The following is a 22,291-nucleotide window of genomic DNA, read 5'->3' on the forward strand; positions in this document are numbered from 1 at the left end:
TAGTTATACGATTATGTGTGGGCATTCCTGGACACATAAGGAAAATAAGTAAATTAATGGCCGTGAGAGAATCAGAATCAGACTATTTGTTTATACTGGAGGAATCCGATGAGCTATCAAGCTCTTTTTCACAAATGTCCAGTCGGGAGCGACCTGGCCACAGATATCAAGTAGGACGTTTGTGGCCAGTAGGACATCTGTGAAGCGAATCAAACCGAACTTTCTCAACAGAACCACGATTCAGTAGGAAAATTGCCGGGGTGTTCAATTCAGGATGTGGGCCGACTGTAAAGCTCTTTGAGGTTTTCAGTCCAATCCTCCTAACATTGATGACCCCCGTTTCAGTTTGGCACCGACATCCAGAGAAGTCTACACGCACAGAGACATCGAAAGTAACGATGTAATCGCACTCTGTGCACCCTTAATGGAACATGGCCATTAAAGATTAAAATAATAAACATATGCATAATTGATGAACAAGTTACATTTACAATTCAAGGCAAATACAGTTTAAAAATATAATCATCCATCAGTGTCGTTTAGTTCTTGAACGCCGAATAAGATAATCCTCATGATAATAATAATCTGCACTTAGAAGGTGCCTATCACAAAACCTTTCAAGATCTACCCACTGCTGGATGATGGTGTTCCCATATCATCGCCGTCCCACACAATCTCGTGAGCTGATCGTCGCTCCATCTCCACAGTGAGCATACGATATGACGAGCTCCCTCCATTGATTGTCATTCCATCACCAGTCCCATCCACCGACCATCATCCCTTGGAGCATTATGTCAAGCCCAAGCCCCACAAACTTGTCTCACTTAAGCCGATGTCTCCAATTCCCACTTGTTCTGTGACCAGCGCGTTCTTATTTACGTCTCGGTGAAATGTGCAAGCGATATACTTGCGTTATCAACGGGATAATGGACTGAGACAAGGAAACAAATAAACAGGAAGCGACACAAATGAGATGGTACATGTGAGACAACAAACAAATCATTATTGTTCTTGGTTCTTTCGGTAAAGTCACGTAGAAGGGAAATAATAAAATAAAAAATATCTAAAACAATAAAATTCTCACGACGTTTCGACTGCAACACAATCAATCATCATGAGGTGTGAAATCCAGAATTTTATTGTTTAATATTTTTATTATTTTATTATTTCCCTTCTACGTGACTTTACCGAAAGAAGCAATAATATGAATCCCTGCAGTCACGAAAGCTTTAAATCAAAATTTAATTAATTAATTAATAAAACTGCAGCGCTCAATCACGATGAGTCATTCAATTGCCGGGGATGTGGATATTTGGCCCCCTCTTCCACTTAGGCCAGAAGTCTCGGAAGAGCTGGGAGTTACCCACACTTTGTTCTACCACGTGTGACACGTGCCGTGCCCATTTTCACTGCTGGGTGGATAGGGGCACAGGGATTTGAGAAACGTGTACGTTTGTTTTAGTCCATGAGCCCAGACCAGATGTTTCACTTGTTGGTACCAGCTGGTCAGGCATTGCATTAGTGGCTCCAGTATAATTATGCGGCCCAAAAACAGTGAATTATGTGATAACCACTTCGAATGAGTGGGATTCATCGCATCATTAGCTCTTATTTACGATATAAATAAATTAGTACTCGGAAATTCTTGCTACCTTAACTTAGGTGGTACCATCCAGAAGTGAATATAGACACTTCTGGATTGAAAAGTCCAGGTTTGGGCATATGGAATTCGTTACACCCCCCACTTACATCACCGTAAGCCACCCAGCCACTGCGCTTTACATAACGTCAGTTCTGGGGGGGGCCTCTACTGTGATGATATAACAATACAGCAGACGTTGAAGGGGTAAATCTGCTCACGTTGCCCACGCATGCGAAAGATTTATTTTTAAAAAAATTCTGCTTTTCAGTGCCTTTATTGTTGCAAGATTGGGACTGGCACGGGCAGACAACATGACATGCAGGTCTTTTATCGCACGTGCTTCCCTTTAACAGCATCTGGCACCACGCCACTCTACCTCACCCCCAGAATAATAGAATAAAAGCACACGCATAAAACTACTGATGACCCAATGATGGTGGAAAACAACTGGCCCTTGCAGACGCAACGAACCAAGTGCGTTCAATAAAGACAGTCAAGACCCAGACGCCTTTGGCAACAGTGCTCAATAGCAGGTGAACGTAAGCCCCCTTTTTTGAGAGCACAATTAACAAAACGTGTGCGCTTGACTTGAGATGACAAAGTGCTCGATTGTTTGTATATACCATGTATACAGGTCCTCGATTATACACGGCGGCTTTTATCTTTGAACTCTGGTTTCCTCCCCATACGTAGCCAAAGTGTGATTAATAGAATTGGCCGAACGAACTCAGTAACGCAAGGACCCACCTGATAATAAAGGCGTCTTGAGACTTTGCAAGGCTTTTCCTCGGTAAATATTTGCATAGTCATTATAATTATTATCAGTGTAAGAAAACTATACTTATGGGGAGCAAAAACAAAAGCACAAGGTCCCTTCACATTGTATATTTCTTTCCGACATCTTCCAACCAGTGGCGGATTAAGCTAGAGCGGGGCCTGTAGCATATGTTATAAAGGTGCCCCAAATTTAAAAAAATAACACAAATATTAAAAACACAATTTTTGAACTTGCACAGTAAAGTTAATTGCATTTTTTCACTTGCTATACAGCCAGATAATACGACAAATCGCTAACCTTAAACAACCAGTCGTTCATAAAAGTTAAAGGCGGTATAGTACTATAGTAATAGAGCAAGTGCAGAATCACTGAACCGGAATTTATAGCTTGAAAGCATTTAGCACGGGGCCCTTGAAATTGCGGGGCCCGTAGCTACTACATATGTAGCTACTACACGTGTAGTAGCTACTACTACTACACGTGTAGCTACTATATATGTAGCTACTTGTGCTACTAGGATCATCCGGCACTGCTTTCAACGCCATGCCCCAAATTCCGGCTCGTACATAATGCAATTTTAAATGTTAAATGCCGCCGCATGATGCACTCGGGGTTTTATTCTCGTAAATAAAAGCCGTAATTGTTTCAATGGACGAACACGACTGAATTATTTCTTGTAAGTAATCTTTTAAAAATAAATATATAAAACATTAATTATCTCCTCTGCAATTCCCTTAAAGGATATTCCGAAGACGCCACCCCCCTCTCATCCTCCAATGCCCTTTGTTCATTGATAGACGGCAAGAATACAGCTGCAAGAGTAATCATGATCATGTACACTTTATGGACCAATCAATCACACTTTCAAAAGATAAACGATAATAGTTTGGTACAGCACGTCTGATTGGTTTGGAAAAGCGCCTTGGTTTTTCATTTTGATTAATAACACTCACTTAATACCACTTAAGCGTACGCGTTATATTTAGTAACATGTGTCGTCTGCGTGTGTATCCTTCATTTTGCCGCGTGACCCACGGTTTATTTGAAAGTGACAGGGACTTTCTCTCCGCCTCTTCTCTACTGAAAGGCAACAGTGACAGATTCCAAGTGTTTTTTTTTAGACTTTGTAAAATTAGCTCGCCGTCAATAAACTTTCCACGAAACGACTGATTCATTCAGCTACTGGAGTGAATACAGCACAGCCACATGTCAAAAACCAAACCCCGGCAGCAGGCGACAGGGGGTGAAGCCACCCGTCAAAGTTATTGTGGAATAACTTTGCCGACCCACACACGACGCGGGGAGGCCATCATCCAGCAGTGGAGTGACACAGGAGATGTCCACACGCATGTTATGAAACACATCACCCCCCCCCCCCCCCAACTGTGCTGTGTTGGCCACAAGATGTGCTCAATAGGTGCTCCAGCTCTCCCTGCTGTCTACGACCGATATTACAAGTGGCGCCCACCGATGACAAAGCAAATGACTGCGCACGACTGTGGGCATCAAGGCCATGCCAGGAGTCGGCGAGGCCCCTGGGAACGCAAAAAAATGAGTACCCAGCGCACGTGTGTATAGTGCCGTCCACGGGTGAGTTTATTAGGCACACAGACTACGCATAGGGGAGCTTGATTCAATAGCCCCTTGCAACAGGCCACAATTCCATGATATATCGCCCCTGCCCCACCTCGATCCCTTTCCAGCAAACTTTGAATGCATTTGAATTCACCCACCTTTTTCAATCTGAAAACTACTGGCCAATCAGCGGGCGGCTCGCCATTCGGGCGACTCTTCGCGACTGGCTCCTCCGCTGAGAACCTTCGCTTACCGCTGAGCCACTGGGAGGGTGGGTGGGAGGGCCCGAGAGGGGAGGGCCCGGGAGGGCCCACCCGTGCTGCATTCGAACAGCAACCGTTCGAATTCAGCGCATTTGTGGACGAGTCGTAGCTCATCGATGCACATCGGTCTGTCATGCCAGGCCAAAAAATAGCGACTCTGCAAGGATGGACAAAGTCTCATGCTCAGTAAGGTGAAGAAGCTGGCCGGACACGTGTGTGCTCATGACCAATTCCTGTCGTAAAAACGTCGGCACCACTAAGCAACGATTCCGAGTGGACGTATCCCAGCCAACGAGGTGGTCTTTGCACAGCCCGCATCCCACACTCTTGAAGCTGAGCAGACGCGCGCATGGCACTCGAGCTGGTGAATTCACATCGCGATCGCGAGGAGAAGGCCTCATTCTGAAGCTGCCACCAGTCAACCGAGGGGTCAATCCCAAATCGTGGTAGGCCAACCGGGCCTGGCACGCAGCACGTGTCCGGGGAGTGGAGCCGTGAGAAGGGGAACAACCACTGCAACCTGGCAAGAGACAGCGGTTGTGCAGCGTGTCATGTCCGTGATGTACGCACATCGAATAAGTGGTGACATATGGGACAGCACAATAGCCATGCATAGGTTATATTATCGCGCACCCCTCCCCGCTGCCTTACAGCAACTTTCAACGTTTGTTGAACAAATTGGAATCCATCCTTACTCTTTGGTTCTTTCGGTAAAGTCACGTAGATATAAAACTAAATAAATTAAATCACGACGTTTCGGGCGCAACACAAGCGTCCGTGATCAGGTGGGACAACCACAGCACGAAACAACTGCTGAGGCGGGCAAAAGGGCTGCCTGTAACAACCTGATGACGGACGCTTGCGTTGCGCACGAAACGTCGTGATTTAATTTATTTTGTTTTATACCTACGTGACTTTACCGAAAGAACCAAAAAGTATGGATCCCTGCAGTCACAAAAACTTCAAATCTAGATGGAATCCATCCTCTTGTTTCCTTCCTACTGGCTAATCAGCGGACAGCTTGCCGGACAGACCAGTCGTCCAGATTGGCTGCACGGCTCAGCTTGAACATGGCTTAACCTAAACGGAAAACACAAATGTGAGGGTCATGCACTTGAAGGTTGATTTTGGCCTACTCTTCCATGCTGGCGAATTGTCTCGACAGCTGCGGGAGCACCCAGGTTTTTACTCGACCACAGAGCGACCTGCCGATCAACTGCAGTGCAACCGTTGTCACTGCTGGGTGGACAGAGGCCGCGGGAACTTAAGGCGTTCTCCCCATCGTTTCAACTGCCACCGCCACGAGGTGAAAATCGAACCGGCGGCCGGCCTCTGGATCACGAGACTGCTGGCACCCGTTGGTGTACGGTGTTTTTTTCTGCAATATTTTGCTGTCTTTTCTTGGATTTTCTGTTTGCACTTAGTCACATATTCACTTTAAGATGTTTTTTGTTCATGTTTTTGTTTTTTGTTTGTTGCGGTTGCACCCGATTTAAGAGCCGATTGGCTCACAGGGCTATACCTAATAAATGAACTTGAACTTGAAACTTGAATGTGCGCAATTCGATGTTTCTCATCTCTGCGTTGAGCTCGGGTGTCAAGACGTTGCGGGTGGATGGAGAGGGGGAGGGCAGTCAGAATGAGGGCTTGGACCACAGGGGCACAGCATGGATTTAATTTGAATATGTCCATCCACAGCAACCTTCCCTCTGAACATAATATAATAGTATGGCAATGTTAAAACAAAACCCAAAGCTCCCGGACAAAGGCGCGCCTTTGTTTGGTAACATATTGCTCTTTCTGCTTTCACTTAAATATGCCATATCACTAAATAACACCTGCGATCAATGATGGCATTTGTATCCTAGCAATAACAAATCAAAAACAATACTCTGGTTTCTCATTTAGATTTTTTTTTATATCCGTGTAAAAAAAACAAATATGTAAAATATACACCTTGGCTCAATTAATTCCGTAAACAAATGTTTTTTTACTTATTTTATTTCACTGAGCAAGGAAAAAAGAAGTCACACTTTGACAGGATAACTTCACAGCTTTTCCTTAATTCCACCCAATATGTGTTCGCAATAATGTAGACGTTAGGGTGGGGGAGCGGGTGGGAGAGGTGGTTGATATGTGCCCCATGAATACACAATAAATAGCCCTGTTAAGATGAAACCCATATGGGCATGGCCGGTGCTGGTTACGTCAATCTAAAAGCATGGGTGGTCCAGGTGAGTGTGAGACCCTGCCCGGAGCAGACATGCTGGCCACGTTCGGTTGATTCAAACAGTCGGGTGGAGCCCTGAGTTTTGAACACCAAAGTCAAAAGTGATTTCCAGCTCAGATGAGCATTTGAGGCAATTGCTCTTCTGTTTACGATCCCGAACCTGGTGGTGGAAATCCCCACATTCATACGGCGAGGACGAGTATCAGCGTTGGTCACAACCACCGCTGACTGCTCCACAAAGTGGTACACGTTGTTTAGCCCCCCGGAGGTATGATGGGTCCCGCGTCAACTCTCGAACCAGGATTTAAGCTTGCAACCTTCCGATCTGCGAGCCACTCGCTCTGTTGTTGAGCCACCTGGGTCGATTTTCTTGAACACCGGGCCTAAGATACCTAGACTCATTTGTGGACACAAGAAGTAGCTTTCCCACTGACAATCTATATGGCCTCTGTCAGCTTGATTTCTATCAAACATAACATTAATTCAGATAACAACAAACATATGAACAGGTGAATTATATCGTGACCACTGTTAACATCGGCTCAGCTCAGTGAAAGAAAAGTAAGTGCGCTTGGGGCAGGACACGACACAACAGTAAAAAGAGCGACAGCCAAGGAATGGAACTGGTCTGGGAGGACGTCTAACCGGGGAGAGGGAGCAATGAAATTAGATTATTTTCAGGCACTCGGTAAATTATTACAAGACAGGATCGCGAGAGATTATCATCCAGCAGTAGAGTGACCATGGCTGATGATGCTGATAACAAACATAATTACTGAGAGGATTACGAAGGCATTAAAAGTTGTAAATGTGGTCTTTCCTAGTTGAGATCAACTCTAATCAGTTATCAGCAGGCAAAGTTTCCAAGTGTTGTGGCAACATTATTTTGCATCTCCGATTATCACGGTTGGTTATGTATGGCGTGAAAGAAGTTCAACATACATACATTATTTTTGATCCTTCACTCGATTATACTCATTCAACCATCTATCCAAAGAATTAACACTCGTACACCTTCCTTAGCCATCTTAGAGAGCTTGCATGTATAACAACAAAAATACCACCAATTCTTTGGATCTAAAGTTGAGGTCAATCTCACGTGTACAAAAGATAGCAACTGTTGCAAATATATCTTTCCCACTTCTGAGCGGACTTAACACTCACATTAGCAGGCGTTAATCATTTGGCAGGGTTTATACATGGTATCAGCAGTGGCCAGTACAGGACACTGTTAGCGTCCCACTGTGATCCCCCTAAGGGGCTGAGTGAGTGAGTGTGCAGTTTGGAGAAACAAGCAGATTGCATCCCACCTAAAGAATATGTGGACGGTCACCGACACATGCCCAGGAGTGGTCTACATGAGTCTGACGACCATAGGGAAAGGATGATTTAAGGGCAGATGATGGTTAGGAGACTTATTTTGGCAGTTCTTGCAGGTTGCTGCACGTCGTGATGGCATTGATGGCTCTGACCTTTGATCTTGAAGGAATATGTTTTGGATGTAAATATTTGCAATGAAATTACATTTTTTAAGACAAATTTGGATCTTTTGTTGTTGAGATTTGCCGATTTATTAGATCATTTTGTGACAATTTAGCGTGTGTTTGTGCCAACAAGGGCGAGGTCACCCGATGTCACGTGACCACCACCTTTTCTGAAATAAACACTGAATGTGACATAATTTGCTGTGAAGTGACCTTTTTTTAGATACATCTAAAATAAATGTAAAAATTTTGAATTTCTAAAATTGAGTTCTCAAGCCCGATTGTTATATTTGTGGTATATATATATTATTTATTAATCTCATATACAATGACATGGATTCTAGATTTGAAGTTTTCGTGACTGCAAAGATCCATACTCTTTGGTTTTTTCGGTAAAGTCACGTGGGTGAAAACAAAAAATAACAATAAAATGTTTTGTTGTTTTTTATTTTTTTTCACCTACGTGACATTACCGAAATGACATGGATGTAAGTGCGTAAACTACACGGAGCAGTTGAAACTATGGGGCAAGTTTCTTAAAACCTCCCTACATCTGCCCACCCAGGAGTACAAATCGGCACACCACAGTCAGTCCATCGGCAGGTGACGTGTGGTGGAGTTTGTTGTGAGTACTCCCACTTTTTCAAAATTCTTGCCAGCGTGGATGAGTAGGCCAAATATCCTCCAGACAGACTCTCTAGAAAATCTCTTAAGAGGAGGCCCTGCAGTGGCATGAGCAAGCAATTGCAGGGCTGCACTTATATTTAGCGCTCGTATTTTATAGTTGGGAAACGTTCTCCATTAATCCATATAAAACCTCCACTAAAAAAAGAATTGCCTTCAAAGTAGTATTTCCATGCATGTATTTTCATTTTCTATAAAGTCCAAAAATGTAATTTCAATAAGCATTAATGCATTAAAATACATCCTCTAACATAATTGGCAATAACTCTACTCTGTTATGCATGGCATTTCGTCAAGGTGCTCATTGTGGCTTGGCTACTTTGATGATTGAAATGTCTGCTCTGTCCGTATTCTACATAAAAAAAAAACACTTTGCTCTCTCTGGCAGGCATCTCACAAATCCACCCCGGGCGACTTTAACATGTGAATACTTCAGCTGGTAGCCCAGAAATAGAACTAAATGTTTTCATACAAACCGTTCAATCGGTTCGCTGACCCATTTGGCAGTCAAATACAGTTGACGTTGAACACTGCAGCTTGAACTCATTTCATTACTTCAGTTAAAATCAAGTAAAATAACAATTCAACAATTCAACGGAGTTTATGCGGGTAACAGAGCAAGGGTAAAATGCACACGTCCGCTGCCACCCCATTCAAGAGAATCTAAACAACCAATTTGTGAAAATTCCGCTCCACTCTTTGTGCGAGCGAGCTGCCACATCATATAGTTTTAAGCTCAAGTTTTAAATATATTTTGTCCCACCAGGTGAGATGAAAAAGAGACCATGATGAGTCACTTGCAAGAGTGACCTGGGACATTAGCCTGCTAGAAGGGGGGACAATGAATGCACAGCATATTCCCAATTGAGCGCGATTATACAATTTGGCAAATTTCGACCCTGGAATGTAAAATCATATGCGACACAATTTCGATTGGTGAGATAAGCGAATGGGCAGGACACATTGCGAGAAGGGATGACGGCCGACGGGATGAGAGACTGGTGACGGAATGGTAGAATGCGCCAGAGCAGATGAGAACCAGAGTGGGATAAATCGTGGCATCTCAAGATGCCAATGCTATTATTCACAATTAGTTACTTTTGGCTGAGGTCGTGTGGGTATAATGGAAGTTTTCAGACAAACACCTCTGCCAGTCCGACAGAGCCAATCATAATAAATTGTCACCTCGGCAAATATGCCAATCGATTTGGGTTTTCAGCAAATAGGAATGTTGATAATGTTAAAAGACGTTTCAATGGAGATTACAGCCGGCATAATCAGGTCTTAACAGAAGCTCAGCCTATATGAGAGCTGAGTTGAGCTTCTGTTAAGACCGAAGGTTGAAATAATTAATTAATTAGATGTGTCCTATCTTGATTTGAAGCTTTTCTCGACTGCAGGAATCCATACTCTTTGGGTTCTTTCGAACTCTCAGATACAGCAGGATAACTTTCCCGCTGTATCTGTTCCACCTGATGGCGGTCGCTTGTGTAGCGATCGAAACGTCGTGATTTATTTTATTTTATACCTACCTAACTTTACCGAAAGAACCAAAGAGTATAGATGTGTCCTCTCGTTTTTTTTAATGAAGCATATCTTCCAATACATTTAAACACATTTTTTTTCCTTTTTTGGTCAGAGTGCTGAGCTGGCATTGCAGAGGCCCTGAGTTCATACCAGGTCAGCTGCCTGTGAATGAAGTGGGTTCTCAAGTGATGGTCTCAGGCTGGTCCCCGATGAGGGCACAACTAAACCATCGATTATGAAAGCCCGGCGTTCCGTTTGTCCGTTTGTCCGTCAACAAAATCGTAAGAGCCTTTCAGAGGGCCTGAATCAAAAAGTTATAGAAAGTGGACCCCCCCCCCCCCAGATGTGGGGGTAAAAAGGTTATCCAACAGGGCTTTTCACTCTCCACTCCCCCAAAAAGAAATATTTTGGAGGCATATTGTCCTACACACCCTACATACAATATAGTCAGTAGTATCTGCACACATCGGGGCGGGGGGGGGTAAGAGGACATCAGTGGGGGTGACGGTTGAGAAGTGCTGAGAAGCCCTCTGCAGGAGCTAGAATAAGGTGGCCTTAGGCCGCCAAAATTCTAGTTACATTTAATTTGGGTCCAACTCTGACCATTTAAAATACTACTTTGTCCGTGACGAGACGAACGCCATTACCGTCAGGTGGCAAAGCGGGTGGGGTAACGTGCTGCGCCCTCGACTGTGTCAAGCGGAGGTCACTTGTATTGACCTCAGAGATATCTGCTTCCATGAACTATTCTCTAATGTGAAGGGAAGCACTGGTCTGAAGGAGAGATCAGGATAGGAGACTTCATCCCAAGACACGGTGCCGTAAGCAGCACAATCAAGGATACATTTTAGAAAATAATGACACAAAATATACGTAGAAAAATAAGGTTGCCCTTCCTGTTACCATTAGCTAAACATCAGGGAAATATCTTCTTGGTTCTTTCGGTAAAGTCACGTAGAATGGAAACAATAAAATAATAAAATAAAACATAATAAAATAATTTTTATTATGTTTTATAATGGCAACAATAAAAATAATAAAATAAAACGTAATAAAATAATTATGTTTTATTTTATTATTTTTATTGTTTCCATTCTACGTGACTTTACCGAAAGAACCAAGAAGATGAATCCCTGCAGTCACGAAAGCTTTAAATCGGAATCAGGGAAATATATAATATGTACTTAGACACAGAATCCAGGTGCCACGACTAAAGAATAATAGTTTGCTGGTTTCAGGATCCCAGCTTTGATATTTGTGCATAGATGAGATCCAGAAACATAGCCAGGGCCCTGATTAAAACGGGGACTTAGAGAATGAGATGTCATCCAAAGTAGCCGTACAATGATAAACACAGAGCTGAAAGAAAAAAAATTATACAAATATATTTTGAACATTCGCCTCTTTACAGAAATCCATCACGGGCAAAACGATTTACAATTTCATTTGGCTTCTGTTATGGATTTGGTATTGGGTTGACGTAAGATGCGGATGAGAGGCATTCCATTTAATTTCGTCGATCAATATTAATTTTGAAATTGGATCACCATATCTGGCGCGAGGCCGAAGCCAAATGTGCAACACCAAGTGCGTGCCAAGATTAAGGGCAGAGGCGGCTGAGTAACGTTGGCAAAGTCACATACGTTGTCGTGACAGAGCATGGCGCAGAGTGTGGCGGACCCTTTTGTAACGCGAAAGGCTCCATGCAACTTACATTTCGACGATGGGCAACAGTGTACAACAGAAGCGTTTCGTTTGCACCGGTCGAATAACTGCGATGCATCTGCACATGTGCACAGTCTATTGGCCGGTCGCGTGTGGTGTGGTGTGGTAAAGTACTCGCTAACAGCACTTGCGCCAAAAACCTGTTCAGGCTATAAGGGGAACCTTTGTCTTAGCACTCCCACCACTTTCAACATGATTGGTCGGCGTGAAAGAGTCGACCAAATATCATCTCGAGCTCCCTCTACGGGAGGCACTTTCGCCAGCAGTGGGGCAAGACAGCAATTGGCTGCGCTGAACCGTGACCTCCTCTGTGCACGTGCACACTTAACATTTCCCCGTTTCGATGACATACGCATCTTCCGATTCCGTTCCGATGATGTACACGTACGTCATCAGTGACGAGGAAACTTGAAGAAAAGCTAAAATAACTTTGTCGGTACCGAGGCTCCCACAAGGCCATGCGGGAGGGCGTGTGGGCACAGTTTTCCGCCAGCTATCGTAGAGTGGCGGTCGTGTCACTACAGTTCTCTGCGGTGAGTACAATGGCTTTTAAAAACAACGGCGTTACGCCTCTCTAAATAAAATAAATGCTGAGCCGCTTGCACGTCCCGAGATTCAGAGGTCAACGGGACCAACACTCTGCAACTTGCAGATGTCTGAGAACGGGAAAGGGTTCACGTGCAGACAATAAAACGGATTTTTCTGAAGTAGTGGCGGTACTGGACGAGGATGAAAAAACTGAACTTGACAGATGGCCGTCAAGGTTCCACAGTGAATAGATGAACAGGTGGCACACAACGAAGATTATTGTTATTCATGAGTGGAATTTGGTAGCGCGCCCATCACCATGAGATAGAGCACCCTGATAAGAATTTCCAACCTTTTGCATTGCTATGCATTTGTACCATAGTAGTGTCTGTAGACAAAAATCATGGGAGTGGGGGTGGGTACAAATATTCAGCAGGGTAACCGATATGCCAGATGAATGTGTACCTGTTAGTTCGCCTTAGGAACTGATATTTGTGAAAATTGGTTCCGATGGGAAAACTAATGTTTGTTTGTTACTGGGGGAAAATAAACATTACGTGACCACTCACCCCCCCAGAGTAACAGCTCTGACCAATGATTCCAGCACGGCTCCTTTACAGGATAAGAATCATTCATGTTATGGACGAAATTATATACTGTGTATAGCACGGTCGCTGTGCACACCAACTTATGACTCTACAATCTGATTGGCCCTCAAACCACAAACCTACAACATTCCCGGTGGGAAATGGATGGATGTAGATTCATTACATTCATCCGATTCGGGGGGAACAAACTTTACACGACACCGACACTCACCACAGTGCATCTCCGTCAGACGCATGCGCAGCCCTGTCCACCGACTCGCACCATGACTCTTAACAGGGTGCGATATGTAAATAACATATAAAAATACGGATAAATACAAGCTGGCCACGTACGCCTATCTCAGAACATTGAATTGTCCTCGAGCTTCGAACCTCTCCAACAAGTGGCAAAATTCACTATCCCTTGGGAATCGATATTCACAATTGTTGATTTATAGGCGGGGGGGGAGGCGGTGGGGAGGGAATGGGTGAATATTCATTCTGGTCGCTCGTTTCTAGGAGGACAATAAAATCACGACCACGGCATGGCACCACGGCAGGTGGCAGGACCTCACCCCGGTGCATCTCAGGCCACCATAATTCACAGCTCTGACAATCGTCTCGCAACGAGAGAATGCATTACTCTATATATATAAAATCGCAAATCTGTCTGTCTGTCTGTGTGTCGCCGGACCATACGCACTTTCATTGGACGACCGGCGCGGAACACGGTGGTTGCTCCTGGCAACGGGTAGCGACGCATTCTCTGCGGGGTGGACGCCATTTTTAATTCCCGTTAAAAATATGCGCACGCATTAACACGCAACTCTGAGGTAAATTCATCAAAGTTTCACGTCCTCTTCACTCCCCCCCCCACCCCAATGTGTGCAATTACTATTATAGAGTCGGTAGATAATAAAATTATAGCGATTAGACAGTATTATTGTAACGCGGGGGGGGGGGGGGGTAACGGCCCCAGTACCCAGCCTCAGCCGGGTGGGCCATCTAGGCGAGGCCGGAGGCTCTGCACGGTACTAGGCCTCGACACCCCACCCGTGTCAAGCGACGACTTTGTGGTATAAACTCGATATACCCAGCGTTGCCTGGGGGGAAAATACATTTAAAATCTTCTGAAAACTTTCAAACATTACATACCAATGAAAAAACAACTGTGTAATTACTTTTAAACCCGACGCGCCAAGAATCGATTCTTTAAATGTTGACTGTACAAATAGTCATTAAGCTGGGTGAGCGTACTGGCAGTCTATAATGTAGACTGTAGCCTGGTTATTAAGTAAAGTGAGTCAATTTGTAACACGTAGGCTTTCGCGACCATTATTCATAAACAACGTTATTGGGTTTAGATCGCCTTATTTATTAATGTGTTGTAACCCTCCACCACCCGACACGGCCAATCAGTAAAAAAGTATCACGTTGATAAAAGACTAATAGTTGGTAGTGAGGGGAACATTTTATTTTGCGTTAAAAATGCTTTAAAAATACACTAAACGCTCAGGTAAATTCTTCACTGCGTGATGTCCCCCCCACCCCGATGCGTGCAGTGATTACTACTATACATTTGCTAGATGCTACCACTATAGGCCGTAGATATTACTGCACACGGGCCGAGGAGATTGTGGCTGGGGGGGGGGGGGCAGGGGTAGCAGGCCATCTGTGTATATATGTAAGGTTATTAAGAAATATATTTTTCACCCGGGCAACGCCGGGTACTTCTGCTAGTATATATATATAAATACATATAAAACGCGTATAAATACAAGGTGGCCGCGTACATTTACTCGGAACTTTGAGTTATCCTCCAACCACAAACCTCTGCAACAAGTGGCAAAATTCACTATCCCTTATGGAACCAATATTGATTGATTCATTGGGAGGAGGAGGACGGGAGGGGGGGGGATGAGAAGGGGTGAATTTTAATTTAAGTCGCCCGTTCCTGGGAGCACAATAAAACCGTGACCATGGCGTGGCAAGCGGCGGCGGGCCCTCACCCCAGTGCATCTCGGCGCCGCGGACGCCCGGCTCGGCCACCGTCTCGTACTGCAGCTCGAAGTCGACGATGCGGGCGCCCACCGGCGGCTCCAGGTCCTCCCACTCGAGTGCCACCAGCGTGCTGGTGGGCTCCAGCGCCGGCGAGAGCCGCAGCCTGAGCCGTCAGCCACCCCCCGTCGCCCGTAGGTCAGCCAGCGCCATCGTCCGCGGCGACAAGTTCGGTTGGCGGAATTCGTGACGAGATTACGCCGCCAAATGGAGCTGGGATTTTGGTGAAGTGTTACGTTGATTCTGGTTTTACCAAATCGTATGATCCTGATTTTCTTGGTTCTTTCAGTAAAGTCACGTAGAAGGGAAATAATAAAATAATAAAAATAAAACATTGTGGCCGAAACGTCGTGAGAATTATTTTTTGCTGTCTTTCCGACAGACCTGTTCTTCACCTGAGGACGGCTGCTTGCGTTGTGGCCGAAACGTCGTGAGAATAATTTGTTGATGTTTTATTTTTATTATTTTATTATTTCCCTTCTACGTGACTTTACCGAAAGAACCAAGAAGATGAATCCCTGTCGTCACGAAAGCTTTAAATCGATATATATATATGATCCTGGCTTCGCACTAAGTACTGACTCGGAGACAGGGATGATTTCAGTATAGTCTCAGCTTAATCCTAGTTTACTACCTCAGTAGTATCATCTCAGCTCCGAGTCTGTACTTAGCGTGGAGCCGGGATGATGCCACTGAGGTAACAAGCGAATTTTTTTCGTCTTTTTCTAAATTTTAGTGAAATAACTCATCGGGCGAAACGACCCTGAGTCCAAACTACCGATCGAAGACTGATGTGCAACGTTAAGGCGACAGCGGCTGACGAGTCTGAAGTGAAGACTCCATCAAAGAACAACTCTGCACGACTCTCAGCCACTTTTAAAATGCAGCCATGCGGTTGGGCGATTCACATTTTTTCTTTTCATGTTATGCGATAATGTGTGGTGTACAGGCTTACTGGAAGATTATGGGTAGAGGATGGCGTGATAAACAATTGGATGCTTCATTGACACAAATTTGGGTGCGGTACGATTGTATATGATGTACAGTTGTACTGTGAGGCTTATGATGCTTGTGTTGAACTTCTTTTGCACCGTACGTAGCCGACCGTGAGATGCATGGTAAACGGTTCTGAGTGATGAATATTTGAGTTTGATTTGGTGATGCTGCTGCTGCATTGGTGGCGGTGCACAAGCACGATTCACAAACAACTCAACGCACTCATCATTCACACCCCCAATGCCCCTTCTTCATAGCTGTCGCAGCATTAATGTGCTACGAAGAAGGGATATTTCCAGAAACTTTACAAGTTATATATAGTTTTTTCCTTTTAAGACAGTTATCGAACAAAGGGATTGAATATTTGCTTACTGTAGAATGACGTACAATGCATGTGCTCATTGTAAAGGTCATTGGAGTAGTTATTTGGTGAAAATTGAAAACTCATTTATTTAGTTTTTATTTTTAGTTTGTCGTATTTCCCCCTCACCAATGATTAGCATTGTTGGCTACGCACAGTGCGAAAGAAGTTCAACTTACATACAAATATGACTTATTATTGTTGTTGTTGTTGTTAATACAATGAGGTGTGGTGGATCTTGCTGTCTGAGCGTCGTGTGCAGGAGTCGGGGGGGCGGCCGGGGGGTGCGTGGGAGAGAGGGAGAGGGGAGGGAGGGGGAGAAAAGGCGGGCGGGAGGGAGGGGGGGAGGGAGGGGAGAGTAGGGAAGGCAGGTGGGAGGGAGGGGGGAGGGGAGGGATGTGGAGGGAAGGTAGGTGGAAGGGACAGAGGGGGGGAGGGAGGGAGAGGGGAGGGAGGGGGTAGGGAGGGGGGAGGGGAGGGAGGGGGAGGGAGGGAGGGAGGGGGAGAAAAGGCGGGCGGGAGGGAGGGGGGGGAGGGAAGGCATGTGGGAGGGAGGGGGGGAGGGGAGGGAGGTGGAGGGAAGGCAGGTGGGAGGGACGGAGGGGGGGAGGGAGGGGGGAGGGAGGGAGGGGGTAGGGAGGGGGGGAGAGAGGGGAAAGGGAGGGGGGGAGGGAGGGGGGAGGGAGGGGGGGAGGGAGGGGGGATGGATGGGGGAGGAAGGGAGGATGGAGGGGGATGGAAGGCAGGCAGGAGGGAAGGCAGGCGGGAGGGAGGGGGGCACATACGTGGGCCGTGGCAGGGGGGCGCAGTCGGGGAGGCCCTGGTGGTCGAAGGCATCGGGGTCACAGCGGCACCAGTTCCCCACGACCTCGCCGCGCCCCGAGCACCAGGCAGCACTCTGCATGGCCGTGCGGCACGCCTGCACGCGAACGGCAACAACAGCAAGCGCCGTCGTTATCCGCCACCCCACGACGCGCCACCCCACGCCATCAGCCCGTTTAAGTCTCTCCGTCCGTGTCCCCACGCGGGTTCAATCGGAGGACCGAGCCTTGCGGGGAGGGTCGTCTGCCCCCACGGGTTAAGAGTCCGTCACCGCTCTGCCGGCGGGAACGCGCTGCCCAGGGGCAGATTGCATGCCCTTTTCGCACGTAATGAGAGGCCGGACAAATGTGGGCGCCGCCATATTTCAATTAAATCGGAATTGATTTTAAAAAATGCAAGAACAATTTCTTAAATTAGCCACTTGTGTATTGTTCGTATATTCACTTTCAAACATATGACTGCAATGTAGCATTTTTATTCGTAAATAAATATACATTTTCAAGCACATTTTTAGCTGGTGTGGAAATTCCACGTCATCGTCGTAGCGGCCAGTCTCTCCATAGGACGACCGGTGCAAGAGACATTAACCTAAGGAATAGGACGACCAGTGTGGGTTGGTAAAGAGGAAGGACCAGGACCCAGCCCACAGATATCACTGGCAACTGATGTCAGCCACAGCGGAGAAATAAACACGGGTCAGTGGCTCAGGAGTGCGGTGCCACTAACCCACTGGATCTCTCTGCCTCATCATTTGTTGTGTGTTTAGTTGGTTGTCCCCCCCCCACCGCACCTCCGGTTAGCACGGCTGGCTAAGTACGGTGCGAGAGATTGTTCAACATACGTACGTCCATCACGTCCCATTCAGAGAGCGGCTGCCCACAAGGAAAAACAAACATTCACGCTCCGTCGGTTGAAACCCGAAACGGCAAAAGCGCATGCGCAGAACAAGCGCGCAATTCAATTACCTCCTCGGGAGAATCTCGACGAAGAGGGATGCAGCTTTTGCTCGCAGGGAGGCCTCTTCGGAGCGGCCTCTAATGTGCGGCGCGGATCAATGCCGATGGATTTTGCGGGCGCGCGAGGCTCCGACTCGGCCACCGCGTCGGTTCACCCCCCACCCCGCTTCGCGTCGAGGGTGCGGGATCATCCGAGGCCGCCGCCGCGGGCGGGCGGGCGAGCTCGCGGGGGGTGACCCCTCTCTCCTGGAGGAGAGGACAGGGCGCTAACTCGATAACGTCGTCCCCCCTGCCACCCGTAATGCGGCAGCCTCGGCCTGTGCCGGCCGCACCTGGAGCAGGGGCAGGCGGTACAGGGGTCGCTGTGGAAGGGCGCCTCACTGGCTAGGAGATGTTAACTACCTCGCCTGGTATACAGGAGGTCGTGGGTTGGATCCCGACCCTGACGCCTGCTGTATATTTGGAGTTTGCATGTCTCTCTCTCTCATCATCATCATCACGGTGGCTGGAGATGTTAACTACCTCGCCTGGTATACAGGAGGTCGTGGTTTGGATCCCGACCCTAACGCCTGCTACATATTTCTCTCATCAGCATCATGGTGTCTCGGAGATGTTAACTACCTTGCCTGGTATGCAGGAGGTCGTGGGTTCAATCCCGACCATGACAATGCCTGTATATTTTGAGTTTTCATGTCTCTCTCCCAATGGTCGCGTGGATTTTTCTCCAGGTGCTCTGGTATTTCCCTCCATACTTAGAATCAACGTGCGTTTTGTGTATTTGGCTGCATTACATTTCCACGCGACGATGTGCCACTTCGTTGTGAGCTGTCATTAGTGACCAGTCCGCGTCTGAAAGAGAGCTACGTAGCTCAGCGGGCCTTACCTGGTGAAACGAAGAATAGTTTGGTTTTAAAGGCGGCGAACGTTGACTCAGAGGGCAGTACTGGCGGAGGGGCACGGCACGCTCTCACACCCCTCTCAACCGGTTCTCTTTGCTGAGCTACGGCCTACATCGCTCCGGGGTTATGCAGCCGATTCTTTTTGTCAATGAACGCCGGGGAGGTCTTTGCGGCTGTACTGCTGCGTGGTTCTCCGAGGTGGCGTCGCGGCGCTGTTCGGTGCTTCTGCAGGAACTTGAAGAAAGAATGCCAGCGGTATCACCTGACACTTGAATTGGAATGCTTTGAAGAGGGTTCTTGCTAAATGTTCGGATGAAGAGGCTGATAATATAATGAAGGATGTGCTAAGAAATTATGGCTTTTGAGTATGTGTGTGTATATATATGTCTATATACATATTGTGCAGTGGATAGCGCACTCTGCTACTAACCTGGTGACCTGGGTTCAATCCCTGCTTATGACCAAAAACAGTGGCGAATGTTTTAACCGGTCCTGGGCATCTCCTAGGTTGACTTAGCCTCAAATGAGTGCTTAGTGTGGTGTGTAAAGATTAGCACTGGCTAGGCGTGGTGCTGGCCACCGTAAATAAGTCAACGCAGCAAAAATTTGGAAAGTGTTTATGAACTCTTGAAATTTAGTAAACTCTTGAAAATGCGTATGTAAATCTTCCAATTGTTCCAAAAGTGTTTCTTAAACAAAATAGCTAATGGACATTTAAATTGCACTCCTAATTTACTCTCGTACGGACGCCTATTTTTACCCAACAATGATCTACTACGATGGTTGTCGGCTTAATTGGGGCAGCTCATGCAGCAGCACATGCGGGCATTGCTTTTCGCACAAGATGATGAACAGCGACGGCTCGGGAAAAATATCATCCGAGAATCGTGGTCGCTACACTGACAGCTGCACTGGCCACCAGCTGCTCCCAGCAATCTCTATCGTGCTGTGACGGTTCCACCTGTGACGGTTCCACCTGAAGACGGAGGCTTGTGTTGCCTCCGAAACGTCGTGATTTTTATTTTAATTTTATTTTACTTTTATTAATTAAAAAAATGTTCCTACGTGACTTTACTGAAAAAACCTAAGAATATGAATCCTTGCAGTTACGAAAGCTTCAAATCTAGAACTCTGATATATATATTATTTGCTCTCCTCCTGCTCTCAATGCCCTGTCTCTGGGTCACGTTGTTAACGAGTGAGAGCACACGGTTGCGTTGAAGCTCTCCACAAGCTCACCACTCACGGTGGCTAGATGTGAGCTACCTCGCCTGGTGGACAGGCGGTCGTGGGTTCGATCCCAATCCTGTTGCCTGTATATTTGAAGATCGCTTGTCTCTCTCCCCGTGGTCGGGTGGATTTTTCTCCGTGCCCTCCGGTTTTTCCCTCAACATTTAGCATCAACATCGCGTTCATAGTATCTGGCTGATATAAATGTCCACACGATGATAAGCCACTTTGTTGACCTATCATTGGTGGCCAGGTCGCTTGTGAAAAAAAGCGATATAGCTTAGTGGGCCTTACCTGGTAAAATAAAATGTAAAAAATAGTTTACATTTAATAGTTTATGGTTTATTCGAACAGCGGCGGCGCTAGGTATACGTAACAAGCAGCTCATGGGGTGGGGGGGGGGGGTCCCAGTCTCAGATTAAAATCCTAATAAACATCACGGACACTTTCGTTTGTGAGAATTGCTGTTCAAATTACCGCTGAGCTCAGACAATGATAGCGCGTTAATGAACGCCTGTACATGTGACGGTTTAATCTGAGGCTATACATCGAGTGGTGGAGAATTACACACCAAAAATTTGGCCAGATCATTATCTGGCCAAACCAGAAAATCAATTGCAAATCACAACAAGCAAAATAACATGAAAAACGCCAATTATTCTGCTTTATCTGGGCCGCTTCTCTCTTTTAAATTTTTTGCAAAAAGTCTCTTATCTCATTCCATCTAGGTCTCTTGCCAACGTGGCTCTCGTCGTCTCGAAATGGGGAGCGCCAAAATAATTTCAAATAGTTATCACTGAGGGCCCCCCACAATTGGTGAGCCACTCACCACTGGGATGCTCACACGATAGCTTGGCTGGTCAGCAAGCCCTCTCTCTGTGTAGTTTAACACGTCGGCATTCGCGACCAATAGTATCCATAAAAGAGGTTTTTGGGTTAGATCGCGTAAAAATGTACGTGCTCTCTCCATTTAAACCCCCTCTTAGGCGCTTCCCACGTGAGGCCAAACCTCCCTCGAATACATTTGGCCAAATAAATGTCCCTCTTTTTACATTATTATTGTTGTTGTATTGCAATAGGAGCCCAGTGCAGAGCACAAACCGTGCCGTGAGGCGTTGGGGGGGAGGGGCGGTGGGTACATAAAATCCGCGGATCTCAGCTCCGAATTTTATGCATCTGGGTTTAAAGCAGTGGGGAACGTGGGCTCGCCGCCCCACCGAACAGGCACCACGAGCAGGGTGGTAGTGGGAAGAGGGGAAGAGAGGGGGGCAATGTTAAAAAGAAAGGGAGGAGCACTGAGGATGGAATAACTAACACGCACATTGGTCAACTTCTAAACCCATCATAGCCCCCCAGACAAAATGTCCCTCTTAAATACGAGTCTTGAGATTCGGTGAGGCTTGCCTGGGTAACTAATGTGTATCATTGTTAAATGGCACAATGATATTTACTACGACTCATTTAATTTTTAATATATATTTAACGTACAGCGTCGTGGGATGCAATTAGCATGAATTCCGCCGTATAAATACAATTATTTCCATTGGTTCTGCGCCTACTAATGGACGTGAGCAATGCTCCACTTTGACGTTTGTAGTCACAACTGCTTCAACTCAATGCCTGCTACGAAAACATGTGGCCAAAATCCAGCAGCTAATAATGTCTCTTTGAATTGTATACCATGGGCTGTGGTCTGTCAATTGCGCAGAACATTTCCCAATTGTAATTTGGAGGAGGAGGAGGAGGAGACGTGTTTACACGGTGCTGCAATCGAAAGTGACGCACATCTGCATTTGCAATAATCCATTAAAATGGCGATTGTCTTGTTTTGCGCATGACTTTAAAGCAGAGCACATGTGGGGCATAAAACTACTATGCACAAGCAGGTGATAGTGGATTTTATTTTACCCTAAGAGCAATCATGATGAACGTGGCTCATACGGTGA

The 22,291-nt window shown here is 46.2% G+C and overlaps 1 protein-coding gene across 3 annotated transcripts in view; it reads right to left on the minus strand.

Annotated features, from left to right (window-relative positions):
* LOC144948497 (astrotactin-2-like) overlaps positions 1–22,291 on the minus strand; it is a 469,552-nt gene that overhangs the window by 21,334 nt on the left and 425,927 nt on the right. For all 3 annotated transcript variants that reach the window (XM_078878014.1, XM_078878013.1, XM_078878015.1), the window contains 2 exons: positions 17,224–17,357; positions 15,033–15,187 (listed from right to left, as the gene is read on the minus strand). In XM_078878014.1, the coding sequence (XP_078734140.1) occupies positions 15,033–15,187; positions 17,224–17,357 (289 nt within the window). The remainder of the gene's footprint in view (positions 1–15,032; positions 15,188–17,223; positions 17,358–22,291) is intronic.

Source organism: Lampetra fluviatilis, chromosome 49 (assembly GCF_964198595.1).
Source record: "Lampetra fluviatilis chromosome 49, kcLamFluv1.1, whole genome shotgun sequence".
Lineage (NCBI taxonomy): Eukaryota > Metazoa > Chordata > Hyperoartia > Petromyzontiformes > Petromyzontidae > Lampetra > Lampetra fluviatilis.